The sequence below is a fragment of the Maylandia zebra genome, linkage group LG16 (assembly GCF_041146795.1).
Source record: "Maylandia zebra isolate NMK-2024a linkage group LG16, Mzebra_GT3a, whole genome shotgun sequence".
Lineage (NCBI taxonomy): Eukaryota > Metazoa > Chordata > Actinopteri > Cichliformes > Cichlidae > Maylandia > Maylandia zebra.
This window is the reverse complement of record NC_135182.1, coordinates 34,750,009-34,771,641: the sequence shown is the minus strand read 5'-3', so window position 1 is coordinate 34,771,641 and position 21,633 is coordinate 34,750,009. Positions and strand designations below refer to the sequence as shown.

Here is a 21,633-nt window from a genome sequence, read left to right as displayed (position 1 = left end):
TTCAGATTCTACCTCATGCTAACAAAACTTTTGACCACTTAGAGAATATAAAGGCTTTTTGGTGATTTGGTTCATGGAAGGCTGAGGCTTAAACCAGAGGACTCTGCTTTTATTTTGCTAGTTTCCTCAAATATTTCTGTTTGTGTGTGCGTGCGTGTGCGTGTGTGAAAACTATGAACACATAGTGTGAACTCTCAGAAGCACTTCTTATTGTCCGGCACATTAAGCTGAATGAAAACACAAAGCCATCCAAGCACCAGTGAAACCCAGGAGACAAGTTCAGAAAACTCACATCACCTGACTCATACCCCGAGTATTTGACCTAATCCTCGCTTTATCTTAAACTGTCATGTGACTCCCAGCACGACAACGCTGCTGGTTCTGACAAACACCATATTTCTTGATCCTGACCCCCAGAAAGAAGGATTAAATTTCTCCTTTTAAGAAGTGATCTCAGCCCCTTTAGGGTTTCTCTCTGGGTGAGCAGATAAAGTTACACCTCAGGTGTTGTTTATTCTTCTTAGTGTCTCGATGTGAGACAAACAAAGCGTAGTTGTTTTTGACAGTTTTAAAGTTGACCGTGAGAAATATTCATGCTGTCACAGAAAGCTTCTGTTAAAAGGAGGCAGTGACGAAGGCTTAATCTGAATTTCTAAATTGATTTTAAGGAAAACAGGAAACCCCGGCACAACCAAAATGATTGCACTATATGAACTTACAGTCTTGTTACCTTCGAAACTGTTGCAGCTCTGAGACCACCAGCAGTCAGATGCCATCTTCAAAGAAACTTTGGTGCATGGAGATGGTGAAAAAACGATAATAAGACTGAGTCGGCAATTACATTAAAGCTGTTTGTGATAATACAGATGATCACAGTGATTACCTGTGACGACATAAGCTGTTGTTGTTTACATATACAGCATCCAGACAGAAACTCAAAAACAGAAATTCCTCCATGCGCAGTGGCGTAGTTGCTGCAGGGCGGCATCGGCAACCTTTTAAAAAGATATACAAGTAGAATAAAACCAGATGGCAGCCAGTGGAGTCGAGTCCCTAATGCAAAGACACAAACTGCAGACAACTTGTGCTCATCAGTGGAGGCTGACCTGGATTGCAATGTGTTGGCAATATGTCTGCACTCATAAATAAGACAGCAAATATCAGCAAACATTTACCAGTCATTCGCAGAGTGACTGCAGTCGCTACAAGTCAGTGATTGTTTGATTGGTTGCCCCCTGCCAGGTGACCTGTGGGTACTGCTGCAAGCAGTCGCCAGATGCAAAAACACTCAGTGCACTCATAAGCAACCAGCCATTTTCCTAAGCGCCTCAGTCGGCTCCGTGAAGGCGACGCCGCGGTGTCAGGCGCTGTCAGGCGCTGTCAGGTTGTCCATCTGTGCCAGTCCGGTGATTTGATACCTCAAATTTGTGTCTTGAACTCAAAGGTTAACTGATTATATGTTGGTGGTCAAAGGTCAAGATCACCTTACAAACCAAGCTTTCGGCCATGACTTCAGAGGTCACACGCTAATTATTACAAAATGTCACACAAAGGTCTAATGGGATAAAATGACAAAGTGGCGATACTTTATATCCAAAAGGACAAAGGTCAGCTTCACTGCGACATCATAATGTTGTGCAAAAACACTTTTGTGGTCATTACATGGCAACCATAACTCAGGAACAGAAGGGGAGATGGTGACAAATCGCATTTGGTCAGACGCTGATTTGGCAGCACTCATATTTAATTCGTAGAGCGTTCACTACACATTATAGTCCAGACAGACGGCAAGTTTTTTACTATAAAATCTTCCCGGTGGATTAAAATGTACAGTAAAAACATACATACATATATTTAGAAAAAGTTTGATGTTAAGAAGACGCTCGCAGAAACATTTGAAAGTGTCTGTTGGAAGCTATCGGTTGATTATTGCACACACACTCGTGCGTCTACACAGAGAAAAGGGGCTTACTCTGGTTTTCTGTTTTGTTTGTGAAGTGAGAGGCCGGCTTTGATGCTAATTAAGTGATTCAGAAGCTGTAGTTACCAAGCATCCCTTGAAAGCTACACGTTTTAGCTTTAGCAGCCGTTCCCCCTCAAAAAGCAAAGTAACGGTCAACTTTTTCAGCCCTGGAAATTATTTGTCAGTTAATCCACCGGTGGGAAGACTCTCCGTGCAGCGCAGCTTTACAATCACAGCCAATTTTAAACCCTTAAAGAGTGCGTCTGAACTTCAAAAAAAGACTAAATTAAGCTTACTGGTTCCGTGAGGTTTTGTATCCTGCTTTGCAACTCTCCTCCATCTCTTATTTCAGCTCTTTTTTTCTCCTTCTCTCTCATCCCATCTAGTCCTCGCTCGCCTCAGTTCTATTTCCTCTTTTTTCCTTCCTGTCTTTCTTGCTCATGCACCGTCTTTCCTTTATTCTCCCCCTTTCCTTTCTCTCTCTCTCTCTTCTATAACCTCTCTCTCAGCGGGTTTCTTTCACTGCGAGTTGACAGAGTATTGAACTTTCAGACAAACCCTTTAATGCAGGATTAAAGATATCATGGCAGGATTAGCGCCCTGCCTTCTCTTCCCCACCCTTGCACCCTCTCTCCTTTCACTTTCTACCACCCCTCTCTATTTCACTCCATTCTTTCCTCCAATAATGCCTTCTTTCTTATCCTTTCTCTGCCCCTGTAATTTCCCCCTCTCCCTCTCCATCTCTTTCTCTCCGCACTCAACTTCGGTCTGATCTTGCCCCGATAAAAATGCCGCATCCCAGCAAATACACCCACTTAACACTCCCCGCCCTTTGTTCAAGTCGCCCAAGCACTGCATAATCAAGGCTTTGCATTCTCTGATCCAATCTGAACGCATGGCATGGGCCTTTGCGTGTCAATGTGCAGCTAATGCTTGTGATGTTTGCATAAATCAAAAAAAGAGAGAGAAGAGTTACAGTAAGTTAAATATTTTATAAGAAATGAAGCCTTTAATTGGTTGTTTAAATATTAACACACAGCAAAATGTTAAAGCTAAAGTGGTTTTTGCCTGATTTATTTTCTTACCTTTAAATAGCGGCGAGCACGAGAGTTTCGGCACACTGCCCTGTAGAGTAAATGACCCCTGCTTCTGTTGTTAGGTCTGTCAAGCTCTTTGTTCTCTCCAAGTTTACAATGATTTTAGGCAAACGCTATAATAAATTAGCTCTAATTAAAGCTGAATAAGCAAAAATGTTCTGCTTCTGTCCTCAGAAGACTTTGAACGCTCCTAGTTTTCGTAATGAATTCTTTTAAAGTGCTGCAAAACACATTTTAAATATGGATATAATAAGCTAAATTTCCCCTTACAAACAGTCTGGATTCTCACACCTTAATTATAGATGTGAAAGATGTGCAAATAAAGAAGATATCAAATGCTGCCATCTTTTTTAAGAAGGTATTTCGGCCACATTCAGAAGCCTTTTCAGGCTCCAGGTGGAAAATTCTGTCCAAGTAGAATTAGGAACGAAACCACAAATTAGAGTCCAACTAAACAGTCATTCTAGTTTTAATATTGTTAATTACGATAAGGAGGCTTTTCTAACATAAACGACTATTAGCATACGTGAGCTGATAGCCAAACTAATATATTTAGTTTATTACCAGAACAAAGTGTGTTTGCCTTAAATAAAACTCATTATTATTAATAGGAAAGTTAGCCAAGCATGTTAGTGTTGCAGTTTGAAGTTATAATGTTTGAAAAAGTGTCACTTTTACTGCAGCAGCATGCTTCAGTGTGTGGAGATGCTCAGAGTTTGACAGACCTGCCATGCTCACTCACACTCTGACAGGGGTGAAGTGAACATAGATCTCTAAATCTGAACTCTTTAATGCAGTCTGCATGCCTGCCTTGCTCATCTACTGAGCCAACCAGTAATGTGTCCTCCTGCCCTCCAGGGGGTGCCATATCTGGAATGGAGCCCACAGTAGACACAGTGGTGGTGCAGCCAGTCCCTGCCTTCTGGTACTATGTGTTGGCGGGAGGCGGTGCCCTCTTGGTGCTGGTCAGTATAACCGTGCTGGTGATACTGTGCTGCCACCGGTACCACTGGGCGACCAAGAAGACCAGCAGTAGTCATCATCATTCGGTGACGTACCGCAACAACCAACTGCCATATCAGCAAGGTCGCCAAAACTGGTACCAGAGCCAAAACCCAGGCTGTAATCTGATCCATAGCCCTAACCAAAACAACCTGAACCCAAGCACCGGGCCGAGTCTGGAACCCATGCTCACCATATCACTGGAGAAAGAGGACAGCTACGATTCCCAGTGTTGAAAAGGCCCATCTGATTTAATAGTATGTTTTTTAAATGAAGCGATCAAGGGGTGTGAAAAGAAGCCGTATTCAGCATAATCACTGCGCTTCACTGATGAGGATCTGCACAGAGGCACTCCAGTGCACGTTGCTGACGGCTGATCTAATTAACTGATCGGCGTACACTAAACTGGTAGAAAGAAGTCCTGACATTAAACTGTACCCCTGAAGAGCAGATGACAGAGCTTCGGTTGTATTTCTGATGGCTGAAGAGGGCCTGATAACGACACTGTGGGGCAATTTTTTTTATGTCGAGCGTAGACTGGCTTCTATACCTGAACCCTGAAAGCGAGCTGGATTATGACCACAGTAAATCACAGTAAAGGTAGTATGAATAACAGGCTGTGGATGACACACACTGCATTTACATGCAGCGTACAATGTCAGGGTTGTAACAGCATATCCCCCACCTTCAGTAAATGTCAGAGCAGGATCTGTCTGTCTGCCCCGCTCTGATCTGCAGCTTGGACATTGCCTGTCTCCAGATACCCGTCAGACAGAGGAAGGATTTACACACAGGTAGAAAAGACACGCTGTGTTTGTGTGCAGCATTAAGAGTGATGGCTGCTTCTCCGGGACTGAATGAAGCCCAATTTTATTTGCCCACGTGTGTTTGCGAGACTGAGATAGTGACAGAGACAGATTAATAACAAAAAAACAGGAAGAATTAGTGTTGCCGGTCCAGCTGTGACAGATAGACAGCTGCACATGCACCCTGCAGCTCTGAGACGGCTCACGTCGCATCACATCAGCTGAAACACGCGCACCAATATATGCACGGACACTTCTGAGATTTTCAAGTCTCACATGTTACTTTGAGTGTGTTTTTCATTACATTCTGGATATGCCTTTTTAAAAAACGTGCTTTAAACCTATAACCTCCGATATGAGGTAGTGCCTCTGTGTCCAGTAAGAGTCTGAATGGATGCAGTTTGACTCTACAGTTTGTTGCCTGGATCTCGTGGATAATCTGATGCCTGTGTCTGTCAATGTTCAAACTAAACACCCGTGTATGTCTTGCACACATTAGGTTGGGTGAATGAAACAAAAAGAAAAGAAGTACTATCGTGCATCATTTGAATGTGGAATATTGTTTTTCTTAAATCTCTGCAAATACAACAATCTACAAACAGTCTTTACTTTCTGCACATAATTGCCAAGGCCTTTTTTGTTTCTATCACATCCAACACTGGTATCCAGTCCGATAAATGAGACCAAACTTGCTTTGATAAAGAGCATTTTACAACTGAAGCCTTTTGGAAAATCATTTATCTGCTTAAAGACTGCCGACTGATTCTAGAGCAGCAACAATGTAACTTTTTCTTTATGTATTTTCTGTTAGGGGTGTAACGATTCTCCAGATCCACGGTACAGTTCATGTTTCTTTTGAATTAACGAGAAAAAGCAGCAAACAGGTTTTTGACACGATTACCTACCTTCACAGGACATCACTGGACGGGAGGATTAGGGCCACTGAGGAAAATATTTTTGAGTCGTCACTTTTTCATCTTCAGTGGCCCTAATCCTCTCCTGTAGGCAACAGCTGCTTTTAATCAGCTCCACATGACCAGCTATCATAAGCAATACAAAGTCATGTCTATTTAGCACATCATTACAGGACGCAACATCTGTCTGTCAGCTGCTAATATTCATCCCATATTTGCAAACGCATGCTGTTTATACTAACACAAAAATGCTCCAGTAAACAGACGCTCATTTAAACTGGATTTTACAGCAAAGCTTGGCTAATGTACCAGACGTGACCCTGCAGTTAGTCTGCCATGGCTGTCACGTATGGTCTGTCTGTATTTACAGTCTTGCACTGAGTTGATGCACTTAACTTTTACATCATCTCCATATCGTATCAATAACAAGATGAGAGCACAGCGGCGGTGAGGTCTAACGAACGAGGCCGTGGATGTATCGCAAATTTAGTGTCTGCTTCTGAACTGTTACACCCCTAATCGGCATCTGTCACTCACTGCAATGATGGTCTGTGTAGTGGATAGAAAAAGTCGACACACCTGTTAAAATGTCAGGTTTTATTGAGACCGAGATAAATCATTTCCAACATTTTCCATCTTTAATGTGACCGACAGTTTATCCTGTACAGTTCACATGGAAAACAAACTAAAATCCTTAAAAGGAGGGAAATCTCACATTTAAAGTAAGCTGGTTGCATTACACAGCATTTTGGAGGTAGTACTCTGTCAGCATGGCACATCGTAAATTAACATTAGTGACCCTCTCCAAACTGGTTGTGAGGGTGTCGCCTGTGCACAGCCCTCCTCAGGTCACCCCACAGGTTTTCTTTTGGGTTCAGCTTTTCTGGTGATGATATTTTTGATGACTTGGTGAAATTCATATCGATCTAGAACTTTCTAGCAGACACCTGAAGGTTTTGCACCAACGTTGGTTGGTATTTGAGACTTGTTCCCTGCACCTTGACTACTATTTATTTAAGTTCCCCAGTGCCAGCTGAAGAAAAACAGCTCCAAACCATGATGCTGCCATCACCGTGCTTCACAGTGGGTCTGGTGGTGTTTTGGTGATGGGCACTTTCTGGACTGTGGCCACAGAATTCAGACCGTAGAACATTTTCCCACATGCTTATGAAAGAAGTGAAGGATGCAGAAATTGTTGTCACGTGTGGTTAACCCCTGGAGGATCTTAGAAAAATGCATACGCTATCGGACCTAGAGCCACAAATCGACCACGCCCAAAAAGTGCTATAAAAAATTTATATATTAATATTTTATTCCACTTTAAATTAGCCAATCTTTTAAAACTACTTCTCCCTGAACTATCCATGTAAAGTTTTAATTATATTTCGGGGGTTTTAACCCTTTTAATCGCAGTTTAATTACATGTGCGCACCGTTTTTTTTAGCCCCCCGAAACAAAACGAAATATTTAAAAAAAAAAACATTTGAAGTAATATTTGATTGTTATTATAATTAGGCCTTTAGATGGACTAAAGATTGGCACCAACCTTCATTTCGATCGCCTTTTTTTTTTTTTTTCGGACCAGAAAATGGTCTCCAGGCGGCAAATGCTCCTCCTCTAGGCCGGAATCGGTGCATGCTCCCGGGTTGACTCGCGACGATGACCGGGGCATGTTGCGTCGGACCCCTTTTTCCAACACACACATCCAGTACCACGTCACAACAAATACGTCATTTCCTGTTGATTAAAAAAAAAAATCCAACCTCAAACGGTCCTGGGGCCGAAAATTGTCCCGCCCGATCAGCGGGCGAAGCCGCTGCAGCACGCCGGAAATGACGCTTCATTCCCCGCAGGTCTCTTTAAGCAGCCCGCTGTTTTCCAGCCCCGGGTCAAATGTGGAGCAAGGGCGCCACCCGGTGGACAAATAAAAAAATTACAACTCTAAGGCCAGTACTGCAAGCGGAAGCGGAAGCATTACCGATCACGATCGATTTGACCGTAATTTTTTTGCCGTGAAAAATAGCGTTTATAATGGGTTTCAATGGGGCACAAATCGACCACTAGGTCCGATAGCGTAAGTTTATCGATAGCTTAGCCACTGAAGCTAATTTCCGGAAGTCATACTGAAATTTTAACAGTAAATGTGACCGAACTTTTTTTTGCAGACTTTCGCTATATTCCATTCAACACTGTGCAAATGGCAGGTAATCAAAATTTGAAAATAGCCACAAATCGACCCAAGACCCTCCAGGGTTAACGTCGCGGTCAGCCTCTTGGCAACCTCCCTGACCACTTTGGAGGGGCACCCGGTCTCTTTTAGTCAGTAACAAAGTGTTAACTAAGCAAGTGTCAGAAAAGTCGTGTTAGACCAGCTGAACTTTATTTGATTGTAGTCAGAATCTCTTTAACCGATGGCAGGTGTGTGCTGACTACTGTTTGGCATGATTTTGAATGTCATTGGTTAATTTTCTATGCAAACCAGTTATAAAAGGACGTGCAACCACATTATTTCATTATTTCATTATTTATTTATTCCCTCCGAAACGTTAACAGTTTGTTTTTAAATTGAACTATACAAGTTACAAGTCATATTAAAGAAAGCTCTCACCCCCCAACCGGTCACGGCAGATGGCCCCGCCCCTCCCCGAGCCTGGTTCTGCCGGAGGTAACTTCCTGTTAAAAGGGAGTTTTTCCTTCCCATTGTCGCCAGGTGCTTGGTTATAAGGGGTGTCTGATTGTTGGGGTTTTCTCTGTAGGTCTTTATTTTTGACTATAAAGACCTTGATGTGACTATTGTTTGAATACTAACAACATTGAAATGAATTGAATGTTTCGTCTTGGTCTTACTTGGCATTTTAACAGGACTGCTTTCATAAGTTTGATTGTGTATTTAATCAGCAAGTGTAACATGATGCATTTCTGATTAGCGGGTTCATATTTTTGCAGTGTAGAGAACATGAGCACTTTTCTTCTTAATTTACTTACATCTACTGTGAATCTTTTCATAAATTGATTAATGTTCTTTCTGTCCTTCTGTGTTGCTGGTGCACACTAGTCACACTATAGTTGTTTTTATACTTGCTGACTAAAAATTATATTGATTCTGCACACTGGGATGAAAAAAACTATTCGGTGTCATTTAGTGTTTTGAAAGCTTTGAAAGCTCTTTTAAAGCTTCTAGTTTGAATAAGATAGGAGCTCATAATAAAGCAAATCTAAAGTGTTAACGTGTTTTATGAAGAATGCTCACATGATGTCAGAAAAAATCTATCTAGATTGTGAAGCTGACGGTGTATCAGAGTGGACTTCACAGCATCTCTACCCCCTACATCATTTTGTTCATGCCCAAATCCCTGAGCCTTTTTATCAAAACCCACTTGTTCCTGTTCTTCTCCTTCCCTTCATTGCAAATCCTCCCAGTGAAAAACACAGGAGAGAAAATGAGAGGCAGAAATGGAGGGGAGCAAAATCTCTCAGAGGAGAAGGGCCCATTAAGCGAGCCCCCTTTTTCTCCAAAGAATGTGCCCAGAGATGGAGGGAGATGAAAGAAGTAAAAGGAAAAAAATGCTCTCTATACTTTCTAAAGATAGATCTTTCTTTTACTCTAAGAGGGAGGCTAACAGGGAGGCAGGTTGTGGTTTGGATTGAAGGAAAGAGAGAATAGATGGAGGAGGGCAGGTTGTTTCAAACACAAAAGCAGATGAAAGAAGTCTTTTGGCAGAATAGACAGCGTGATGAAGCCTCACTGCACTGCACACACACACAGACGAGCAAACGCCATCTAACCACCGCAGACCTCTATTAGCCAAGAACCCAGATTTGCAGCAAGCTCTCAAAACACCGTTATCAAAATCATTGTTTCAGGCATTTTTTCCACACTGCAGATATTCCCCATATTGGCTTATTTCATCATGCTGCATCTTATAAAATGCTGTTTTGTGCCTTAGTCAACAAGTATTTTAGTTATTTTGTGCTTGCATATCCATTTCCAGTGTGCCGAGCCCCTCTCCCTTCCATATCAATCGACTCGCGTATGATTTACACATTATATGACTCATTCTAGCAGCCTTGTGCCATAACCCAATCAATGTGGGGCTGGATTCAAATAGAGGAGTGATATACGGGTGTATTTATGTTGTGCTACCCGTGCACTTTTCCCCTGCACTCTCTCTCACTCTCTATCGAACTTTTGCAAGTTTCTGGCGTCTTTTCATGCGGCCCTTATAAATCAGCCTCCCTCCCTCCCTCCCTCTCCCTTCTCCATCACAGACTACTTTGAAGCCTTTTAATAATTCTAATTAGATAATGGAGCTGATTGCATTCATAAAGCCCTGCGGTAAGCATTTCTAGCCCTGAGGCCATCTCTATTTTTTCTCTCTTTCCTCCTCCTGTGGAAATATTATCGTACAAGCACTCTAACAGGTCCTCGGGCCCCTCTGGAACAGCGAATGGTGCCAAAGAGCCATCCCTGTCTCTTCCTGAATAAAAAAGATCCTTTTTTATTTTTCTCTTTACTAATTGGAGAAGGGAGATAAAATGGGGCTACGGGGAGTTTTAATCTCCTTTCAGATCCATGCGATGATTCTTCTCAGGATCCTCGCCCGAGGGCTTTCAGCCAGGATCATTAGAAAGCGTTCAGCAGTCATCCAAAGAGCGTCCAAACCTCTGGTTTTTATCCTGATTTTTTCTTCTTATCTTTCTTTAAGTGATTTAATGTTTTGTCAATGCTTGCAGTGAAAAAGGAGAATTTAGAGCGTGGAGGGTCTGTAGTCAGGCAGCAGATTTACAGACGTGTCGTCTTTTGCATTTCAGTAGGAACCTTTAAAACATAATTACAGCACGGCTACCAGGTTCATTAACTTCTGAATAACTGCACTGTTTTTACATCTAATTACACGAGAGTATTAATTCATTAAAGTCTGCTGCTGACGCTCTCTTTAATCACTTTTTAGTTTTGCAACCTTTCATGCTTTCAGCTTGATTGTAAATTTAGATACAACCACGCGTTGAGATTTTATCTTACTTTAGTGTATAGCTTTGTTTTTTATTTCTTAATGAATTAAATGTTTCTTCTGTAAATCTGTTGGAAGCAGAGAGGCTTGATGATTTTGAAACACGGCCTCAGATGAAGCTGAGTTTAGTTCACTCGCTCCGCCTGAGTAAAATCAGCCTTGAGGCTGTAAACTTCTTCATCCCCGGCCTAAGCCACATTGCTGTTATATTGCTTTTGTGCACTTTCTCTGCCTCTGTCAAGATTTGATGGTTGTCTTTCAATGTCATGCACTTTGAGGACATTAAATATTGATGTCAGTCAAATAACTACATTTAGAAACGCTCCACTGTTTGCTTAATTGAATGCACTCAATTAGCATAGGATTTGTTTGTCGTTTTAATATTTGAAATGAAATTAAAATTTGGTTAATTTCTTTTTGTTTGTTCTCTAATTGGGTTTGAAAATCAATTTTTAGAAAACAGTCTTTCATTTAAACTCAGTTCTACGACATTCATGAGCGAATAGTGCAGCAGGTGTCATTTAAAGGAATTCATCTGTAAGCTTTGAAGAAAATATGCAAAGTTTGTAAATGCAGTTTATTGAAGGTGTAATCGCAAGATGCCAAAACTGTCTCACAGACGAACAACTTTATCTAATTGAGGAAATGAAGCTTTTTTCATATGTTCTAAATGAGTTTTTCACCTTTTATCTTCTGAATATCTATTACAGTTTCACTTCATAATGTGTTTTTGATTCCTCTGCTCTGGCAGTAAATGATTATCAGCTGCTCAGATATTGCTCCATTTATTTCTGGGGACTGTAACGTCAATTTCCTTGAATAAAACTGAAGAAGAATCGAGCCCTCAAAACCTCCAAAGCCTTGCACTCTGGCCTGCCTCGAACATTTAAAGTGGTATTTTAGCTTGTTGAATTTCACGGTCTTGGAATAAAAAGAAAATAAACTGTGGTGAATGTGAAGGTAATAAAGGTAATATTTTTCTATGAAACTGTTTTGTGTGCTTTCATTTTTTAAAATTCAGCCTCCACTCGCGTCTTTCTTTTCATTTCTAAGCAAATAAAAAAAGAGCACTGATGCTTATCACATAATGGAAGTTGCTGGCTTTACGCAGGTAGTCTGGGAGAAGAGTTCAGTAAGACTGGATGTTGTTTTTCGCCGATAGACTGAGCGCGGAACAAAACAGTTTGGAGGAGCTTTCTTCCCTGATCTCTTCAGATAGTTTAAACTCTTTGAGCTGTTTGATACCCATCTACAAATGCAGCGTAGACACGGAGCGACGTTATCGCGGCGGGACTCTCGAGTAGCTCCAGACGGTTTAGATTAATACTGTTATTCTTTCTGTCTCTTTAACAGATCCCAGGCCAATAGATTTTGAAAAAGATCCTGTTTTCAACCACAAGCCCCCCATCAACGAAGGTGAGGTTATCCTCCTCTCTCCTCGCAGCCTCGGGCTATACTGGCTGTTTTACAAGTCTCACCCAAAGACAAGTGAAATTGCTCTTTAAGGACAGGCGTGCCTATGGCTCCTCCAGAAAAGAGCCCGTGGCAACGGTGACAGACAATCTCTGCTGTGTGCAAAGAAAGGAGACGAGTGTGAGCGAGCTGGCAAAAGCGCATGTCTGCGTGTGCATACGGTGTGCGTTCTTCCTCGTCCTCCTCCTCTTTCATGTTCCACGGCAGACAAAGTGAGACAGACAGCTTCCTTCTGGGCACCGAGAAAAACATCTGTCTGTAACAATCACAGATTACATGTGTGTGTGTGCCCACTGCTCCTTGTTTCTTTCAGCCCCTTGACAGAAACAAGACGAGAGTACTCAGCTTTTAGCTCGCTAAACAAGTCTGTTTACTGTCTGTTTACAGCTTTCCTGCTTGTCTGCAGTGTGTGCTTCCATAAAACACTCCAAATGCAGCACTTAATTGTGGATTGGCTCGTTCGTGTGTACACATTCATTATTCGGATTAGCCCGATTGCCTTACTAAGTAGGAGTGCACACTTCAGCCCTCACCACATGCACCAGATCGTACCTTTAGAGTAATTAATTGCATTACGTTTTCCAAAGTTGCTAATCAATAACAACTGTGGTCTTGAATACATCAGCTTGCTAAGATTTCCTATTTTCTCTCCAGACTATGTGTTCCCAGGGTGGCCATCCTCCTTCTCCACCCCCTCCTCCAACATGGACCCCCCCTCCGTCACCTTGGTGTCAGAGAAGGACAAGGACAACGCTTGGCTGTACACGCTCGACCCGATCCTCCTCACCATCATCGTGATGAGCTCGTTAGGCGTCCTGCTGGGAGCGGTGTGCGCGGGATTCCTCCTCTACTGCACGTGCTCCTACAGCGGGCTCTCCTCGCGCTCCTCCACGACACTGGAGAACTACAACTTTGAGCTGTACGACGGGATCAAGCATAAAGTTAAGATGAACCAGCAGAGGTGCTGCTCAGAGGCATGAGAACTCAGAGGGGAACTCTGGAGAGTGATGGTGGGGGAAGACGCGAGCCCCCGCAAGTCATCTTGTTCTCAGACAATTTGAAAACGAAGCACTATCTGTAATCTCGACCCCCGTGTCCCCTACCTAATGCCCCGCTAACCCCTTGCTCTGATGTCTAACGGGGTGAACCCGGAGTTTCCCCGATTGTCTATGTGCCAGTGGGAACTTGTGATCTTTATCTCCCCTACATGCTACGAGGCCTAAACTAGGGGAACATGTGACCCCCGTCTCCCCCCGCCTATAGTCCATTTTCTCCTCTGCCTGCAGGAGACAGCCTGCTCGATTATAAAAGCCTGTGATTGAATGAAGGAATGAAAAAAAAAGAGTATTAATGATTGATCTACCATTGAATATTACCCACGAGCCACTGGGATGACATCGAGAAGAATGGACTACAGCACCTGTGACAGTCTGGACATTTGGACTACAAATGGCAGCACAGTCTGGGCTAAAATGTTGGGATTCTTGATGAAGAAAGGAATTTGATGATCCGCCCTCGTGACTGACGCAGACGTGAAACTTCAGCGCGAACAGCAGAAGCATGTTCCACAGGGCACCAGTGGGTGGGTTCAGTGGGTCATTTTTGACTGAAATCAACACATATCAAGTGAATGCCTAACCCCCCCCCCCCCTCCAAAAAAAGTTAAAAAAGATATTGAACCACACAACTCAAATGATCTAGATTTCTAATGGCAAAGAAGGAAAGGAGTATGAAAAAGGACATTTTCTTTTTTTTGGTTTGTTTCTGAAAGTGTTGGATATGAGTTCTGTGAGTTTTTAACGTCCATTAGCCTGCCATGTGGCGCTCGCTCGCTCCTTTGTCTGCCCCGGTCTGCGCTTCGTGAAACCAGTGGCATAGAAGAGTAATGGTGACTGTTTTTGTTCTGTTTTAGACTTGTGTCTCTTTGGGAAAAAAAGGTAAAGAAAAGCCAGCTTCAGTTCGTAGCCGCCCTGTAGAGCTCTTATGCCATTTTTTTAGCCTTTTATTTTAGCATTGTGTTGGACTCCACGGTCTTACGTGTTCTTTCAGTCCTTTACTAGCTATTTTGGCCTATTTTCCATTACAGATTATGAGTCTTTACAAAGAGTAGAGGAAAGATAAAGTAAGGCAGAAAATCAGAGGTTTATCAAAATCTAACATGCTGTTATGGAGTCGTGCTTTAGATTCAGTATTCTAGAGTTTGTTTTTGGTATATATCTCTATTTTTTTGCTTTCCAAACTGTACGATGCCCAAATGATGGACAGACACTGTGTGAAGAAAATGTCAGTGATTGTTTTATTGCAACCTATGGATTGCCAAAGAGCCTTGTATGTGCACGGTAGGGCTGCGGGGATTAAGAGCGATGAGTCGTCACGCCGCTTATCCACCACTTTACCCTTCTAAACAAAGGCCGCTCAAAGATGAAAGGCGAAAGAAAGACTACAGGAGGAGAACGGAAATCGCACTGTCGACTTTTTCGGACACACAATCGAGCCTTAAGCTAACTACAGTATACGCTGTATCGGAGGACAGCCATCGAGGAGGGCCAGTGCTGCTGGAGAGACTGATAAACAGGAGGAGGCACACACACACACACACACACACACACACAGGTAGAGAGGAAGACAGAGGCAAAGACAAATAAATGGTTGTGTTTACATGCAAGTGCCAAATGTGTTATTCAAAAAAAATACCAAGCAATCGATCATTTAGCCTAAACTGAGCCTTTCTTACCTTTCTTAAAGGTATCTTCGACAGCTGATAGCATCCCAGGTGTGTTTCTGCTGTTGTGTTTCTATTTTGTTTGTATTTCATGCACGCAATTGAGTCACAAAATAAAGAAATGTTATTGGTGGCAAAACATTTAGTGAGACTGCAAAAGAAAAAGCAGGTAAACGTGCAAATTTGACAAAAAACACAGGTTTTACTTTGTGATGCAACACGTGAAAAGCAGGATAAAGATGCAGCTTCTATCACAGGTTTAATCATTTATGAAAGTGCTGCAAATGAATATCTAACCGAATCAACGCCCAGTAATTTGTTTGACATTTCTAAAAAGAAACCATGTTTGGTTGGAGTCCTGCCGACTCGAGGTCGGCTTTAATATTCCCCGAAGTGCTCTAACAAAAAAACACTGATGTTAAAAATATCTGCAAACCTTGTGTTCAGACAGAGAAAAGTTTGGGGAAATATAGATTTTTCTAATGCAAACTTCACTTGTGTTATTTAAGAAATTACTGAGCATAATTAATATTTTTTAATAGAAGAAAATCCATCCACAAAGTTTCAACTGGGAACATTAAATCAACTTTAATTAAATTAATATCCAATCCAGTTATTCTGTGCATGTGAGCGTATCCAAAGACTGCGAAAGTAAAGAGCAAACAAAATAAAAGATAGAAGATGAGCGTGAGGAGGACAGGTGGACGATGAGAGACACACACGACTTCAGACTGGAGGACTAAACGTTGAACTCCGCCTCTTTCTTTTACAGATGAAACCTTAATCCTAGGAAGTAGGTTTTGATTTTATTTTGAACCTGTGAAATATCACGTTGTTATCTTCTACGGTGTAAACTCAAAGAGCAGAGGAAACGGGGGGGATGTAGGAGGAGAACGTGTCGCGCTCGGTGCATCTTTGCCTGCAGCCCCCGTTCTTTCTCTCTGTCTTCCTCTCTCCTCTTTCAAGGGCACGCATCGATATAGCCAGGAGGCCTATTAAGGAAACAAAGAAGATGAAGGGAATAGTAAAAGGTGTTGAAAGAGAGATGAAGGAAGGGAACAATGGAGGGAGACGGAGAGTTTTCTGTCCATCTAACTGTGTTTTCATTGGACTGTTTTCCAAGTGCCTTGGAGCTCTCTCATTATGTCTCTCTTGCTTGCTCTCTCTCACTCTTTCTCTCTCCCAACTGATATCTTACTCTCTCTGTCTCACACACACACACACACACACACACACTGTAAACATGACTAGAGAATATATTGCAACAGTTCTATATAAACAATGAGACACACACACTCATGAAGTTGTCTCTCCTCCTGCGTGACTTTACTCACTCATTCCTTCTGGAAGTCCACATAGTATTACCTCTTCTGTCTCGATGGACACACACACACACTAATGACAGACACACATATGTACACTACATCAACACAAACCTACGGCACTGGCCAGATTATTCAAACTGTTGTTTGTAGACTTTGTACAGAAAAATTTCTTTTTTTAATGTTATTATTATTATTATGATTATTATTATTATTATTATTTAATAAAGGCTAAACAACATGTAGTCTGGTGTTTTGTGTTTATTTATATTCATATGTATACATTCATATATACATACATACATAAAAGAAATTTCCATCACATGTGCAAAAGTCTTGAGCCAGCGTCTCTATATTCTCTGTATTTTGCTTTTTCCAAGGATGCAGACTCATTTAAACTGGTCTTGATGGTCCAGGCTCTCTGGAGGGCTGTTAAAGTTTTTCTGTGGGCACTGGCTTTCCCCCCACTCATGTTTAGTCTAGTCCTCCTGCCTGAGCATTTTCAAAAGAATGTCTACTTGCTTGTTAAGACAATTAACTCTGGACTATGAATCATTCAGGGATTTAAAAAACACACCTACGAGATGGGATGAACTGGTGTTTTGTCTACACATAAAACCCAGAAATCTTAGCAAAGAACAAATTTGAAATCATATTTTCAGGCACCTAAAAACCTAAAAGTCACGTCCTTAAGAAGCAGGAAAAAACCAGCAAGGACCTGAGATCTGCATTTGGACCTTCAGCTGATCCATCTGCTGTTCACTGAAGCCTCATCAGAAATCATCTGAGCGGAAAGGCAGCTGTCAAGAAGCCAAGTTACACAAAAACTGAACTCAACTAGTTTGTCATGATTTGCTGGGCAGCTAGTTTTATATTACAAGATCATTCAGAGATTATTAGCATTGCAGCTGACGGCCTGGCTCTCCATCCTTCTCTCCAAATGTAGTTACTCCTGGTGTAAAAACAATAATAATAATGTCTCTATTTTGACATTATTAAAGCTTAATTTTGCATATTATGCTAACATTTGTTCATTGTTATTAGGCCCAGCTGCAGCTGATAGGACGTTCACTAGCTCACATGCATTTTATTATTGGGTATTACATCACTGAGGGGTCTCCATGAACAGATCAGAGCTATGCTGGCTGTATGAACACCTCCACTTGTTGGACATGTGCTGCAGCAGGATGAGTGGAACAAAAGCAGGGCTGAGCTTCACCAAATGTAACTGAGCTGCTGAGAAGTGAAGAGGACGCAGAGGTCAGAAGGTGTTATGAACCACAGACGTCTGTGAGCACGTGAACGAGCCAGCAGACAGAGAAACCAGCGCTGCCTCTCCTGGTTCCTACGCTCCCTCTCTCCTTCACCTCCACCCTCACACTTTGTGTCCTAAGGCTGTTTTGGAGTTTGTACCCGTGAGAGGGCAAAGAAGGAACGATCAAAGATTCTCTTCATTTAATCGAGTCGTGAAAGCTTGCTCCTAATTAACACGCACCCATGAAAACACACCAAAGCACACACGCCTGATGGAGACTAGCTGGAAGATCACAGCAGGAAATTTGTCACCCACTCAAATAATTTATCTTAACAGTGAGAGTACTGATGGGCCCAAAGTGACAACAGTTTTGGATAACTGCCTTACAGTTGGGCACGGCATGCATTGTGTGCAATTACAAGAGTGTGTGTGTGTGTGTGTGTGCATCATAAAGCACCAGATTTAAGACGGAGGCAGCACACCAGCAGTTTATATGAAACCACAGTGAGAGAAGGTCCAATATAGGAAAACCATTTCTCCTGCACTGCCCAACATCCCTGACCATCTGCTCCCCTTTATACTGTTTTTAATTGGCTGTAACTCTGTGCAGTACGACTGAAGTTTGCTCTTAGCCTCGTGTAATTAGCTCAGAGAGCCGTTACCACTGACCTGTCGGCATCAGCATTTCTTTCTCTTCTTTCTTCTCATCGCTCCTGCCCTCATTTATTCATCACTCCATCGTTTCACTGTTTTTCTTCTTCTCGGGAGACCGACCTGGTTCTCACGCTTTCTGCTGACATAAAAACACACAACAGCACACGCATGAACACAAGTCAAAGTTTCTGCACGAGCACTGAGCCAACGCTCTTGAACAGAGGCTCATGCAAACTCAAGTGTACCAGTGTGAACGTCTGCAAGCCTGTAGATTCACACACACACACTTTGTACTCACACTTCAGGCGTGTCTCTTGTGGTTGGCATTTGCTGAGAGTGTAACCTACTAACACAGATTTTAACTCTGCTCAGAAGCACGAATCACTGATCACACACACAGGACATATTCCATGTTTCATCGTTTTGTTTCTCTTGATCAAAACCAAAAGTTTCTGGATGGAACTGGAGCTGTTCTGGTGATTGATAGCAAGGCAATAAATCAGACAAAGAAATGGGGAACAAAGAATGTTTTAAATAGTAATAATATGTTCATATGATATTGTTTGATAGTGCTGAAATTGTTTTCTAAAAAATAAAGAAAAAGCCAGTTTGTCTTGGACTAATTGGACCTTTACAATAGATGCTTTTTTAAAGTTTGGTGTTATTACCGAGTAAAGCTCAGTCTGGATGTCCTTCTCTGGCTTTGATAAGTTTGCATTTAGATATCATGGAGGCAGATGCCCCACAACTGGTACCTAACTTCTACTTTTTTCTCCTCTGTGCTGAATAGCGTGCATCAGCAACTGGCAGCCCTGTGCATACAGTAAGTCTGTGTTTTTACTAGAAGACAGTAAAACCGAGCTGCTAGGTGAACCGACTCTGCATTGCATAAAACTGTTCCAGCTGTTGGCTCGGGTTGCTTACGTGCATAAATCCATACTCAAGGATCAAATGGACGAGCAGAAATCCAGCGGCTTTGGGAACATTTTTCTTTAACCCAACACGGCAGCAACAACCCCAATAAACAAAATCATATCAGTAAAAGGAAGGTGCATTAAATAGTTCAATTTTTGGCCGTATTACGACCTCACACATCACCCCGTGAGCTTGCATTCTTATGTGTGTGCAGAGCAGCGATGTGCACTGTGCAGAAGGACATTTATCCTTTTCAGCTTTGTTGGAAGTGTAGATAAAAACATGTATTATAACTGTTCCCTTAATAGCCTACAATAACTTCTCATTTATAGACATAATCATTTCCATTGCACTTTATATGATTATCATATCGACTGAATAAAGCTGCAATGATATTTTAGAGGAGTGGACAGAACAGAAAAGGATATTTAAAACAATGCAGTAGAAATCTGATTTGCATGCTTTAGTCTCTCTTGCTAAATCAGATTTTGGCATTTTGTAGTGGACAGAAAGGAAGTTAAGTGCAAAATATTTTCTTTACCATATAAAATCAATTCCTCCCCACCTGGGTGGGCGCCTGGTGAGACGGTCTTGGCAGCTTCCAGCACCCTGCTCTGCTAATGTCCCAAACTCACTGGCTGCACGCTGCTAAATCAAATTATGTTTCATCAGACAAAAGCTTTTCTTTTTTTTCCTCGCTACACATGTCCAAATAAGATTGCTGTAAATCTAATCACAGCATAAGGTTTATTGCTTTCTGATTTCTGGCTTTTTATTTGTTTGGCCTCCTGCCAGGTGCTGGCAAGTGTGCCTGAAAAAGTAGCCAAATTAAAAAGTTGCAGTAAACTGAGGGACTCACCTGAGTGAATTGGTTGTGTGAAATAAAATGGTTTTTGTCTTTATGTCTCTTTGATAACAAAAACTAAGCCAAATTGCAGAAGCAGCGAGTCAAAAACAAAGTACACCTGGACTGCAACCAGGTGATGCTATTCACATGCACTAATTAATCATCATCAGTAAGTGTGGGCACCTGGATGAAAGCAGATGTTTTGGCAGTTTGGAAAGACATCTGAGAGAAGCAACTGTTGCTGTTCATCAAGCTTATCAGGGTTATAAGGTCATTTATAAACCGTTAAAGTCCATCGTTGTGCAGTAAGAAAGATTATTGCCAAGTGGAAACCATTCAAAACAGCTGCTAATCCGGTCTTTAAGTGATGACGTGTGAACTCTGCTTTCTGGTCCAAACTACAAGGCTGTTGTGTTTTTAACATGTTTTAATGTTTTGTGTTTAATCTGAACAAGCCCCTAAAAACAGTCAGTGATCACTGTCGGCCTCTCTCAGTTTTTATTACCACTGTTCATTTTAAAGCTCAGTTTTTAAACCCTTACAATGAAACTACAGCCCATGCAGCAGTATATTAATGACTAACTTTGTATTGTGGATGGATTATCTCAGTGTTCTCCTGACTGAAGTTTGGTACGTTTACAGCAGCGGTCCCCAACCTTTTTTGCGCCATATGTCCGACAATATTTTCACAGACCGGCCTTTAAGGTGTCGCGGATGAATACAAAAAAATAAATCCACTCACAAAATGACTCACGGACCTGCCCGGGTGTTGGTGACTGCTGGTTTACGGCATCCTGCCATGCAACTGCATTTGTCCCTAACCATTGGGAACCCTCACGTTAACTTTTATCAAGTGGAAAAAAGTTAGCATTCGTCCTCCAGCTTCACTGTGTTTATGCTATGCTAACATAGCTGTGTAGCTAGCCACCACGTAGCACATAATTATATACCAGCTAGCCCAACTTCAGTAACCCTACAAACGTCACTGCTGTTTAGTTTTCTGTCTTCATCTATGTTGGAAGTGATAGCAGAGCTGTACGTTTGAATTTTTCAGAAATCTCTCAGTCAAAACATGCTATATCATGTTTAGGTGGAAGCTAGCGAGCTAACTTCCTGCTAACTTCTAACTCTGTTAAACTTCATAAATTCTGTTTTCATGGATGTTAAACTTAATAGTTAAACCTAGTAAAGCAGCAACGCTGATCATTTTATTAAAGATGAAAGAATTTAGACAGTTTTTAACTCTCAGTGATGCCACAGTGTTTGTTTGACTTTGGGACCTGAAGCGGAGTTTGGTCCCGGAAACAGCTAATGACGTCAGACTTAAAGATCCCAGGATTGGACGTCCCATCCAATTCAGCCGGAAGTCACACCGTGCACTGCTCAGAGAAACTGAGAAAAAACCCCAGAGCTCCATCTCAGACTCTACAGACCTCAGTTAGCATGTTAAAGGTCAAAGACAGCACAAGTAAAAAAAAGACTGAACTTGTTTAGAAGGGCTTCCAGTTGACCAATAAACTGTTTCATCAAAACAAGATGATAACTAAACAAAAACTAACGCACGAGGACAGAAAACTATGATGAAATGTGCACACACTTTCATTAACAAATGAAAATGAGATGAAAATACTCTGGAGCGATAAGTCCAATC

At 41.9% G+C, this 21,633-nt stretch overlaps 1 protein-coding gene and 1 long non-coding RNA gene across 6 annotated transcripts in view; one reads left to right on the top strand and one right to left on the bottom strand.

Annotated features, from left to right (window-relative positions):
• LOC101470560 (neuropilin-2) overlaps positions 1 to 16,556 on the top strand; it is a 94,313-nt gene extending 77,757 nt beyond the window's left edge. For 2 of the 3 annotated variants that reach the window (XM_004566014.5, XM_004566012.5), the window contains 2 exons: positions 12,148 to 12,210; positions 12,922 to 16,556. In XM_004566014.5, the coding sequence (XP_004566071.1) occupies positions 12,148 to 12,210; positions 12,922 to 13,247 (389 nt within the window). In that variant the 3' untranslated portion in view covers positions 13,248 to 16,556. Of the gene's footprint in view, positions 1 to 3,918; positions 12,114 to 12,147; positions 12,211 to 12,921 lie in introns of those variants that run through there. The other variant, XM_004566013.4, reaches the window with a different exon arrangement.
• LOC143413096 (uncharacterized) lies at positions 15,854 to 21,015 on the bottom strand. Of its 3 annotated transcripts, none has more exons than XR_013093674.1 (3): positions 20,725 to 21,015; positions 18,236 to 18,356; positions 15,854 to 15,981 (listed from the first exon to the last, which is right to left on the bottom strand). It is a non-coding gene; the product is annotated as an uncharacterized LOC143413096 (long non-coding RNA). The 3 variants fall into 3 exon arrangements; XR_013093675.1 differs by lacking the exon at positions 20,725 to 21,015 and adding an exon at positions 19,995 to 20,122; XR_013093673.1 differs by lacking the exon at positions 20,725 to 21,015 and adding an exon at positions 19,677 to 19,767 and having other exon boundaries at positions 18,236 to 18,359.
• Positions 21,016 to 21,633: the final 618 nt, after the last annotated feature.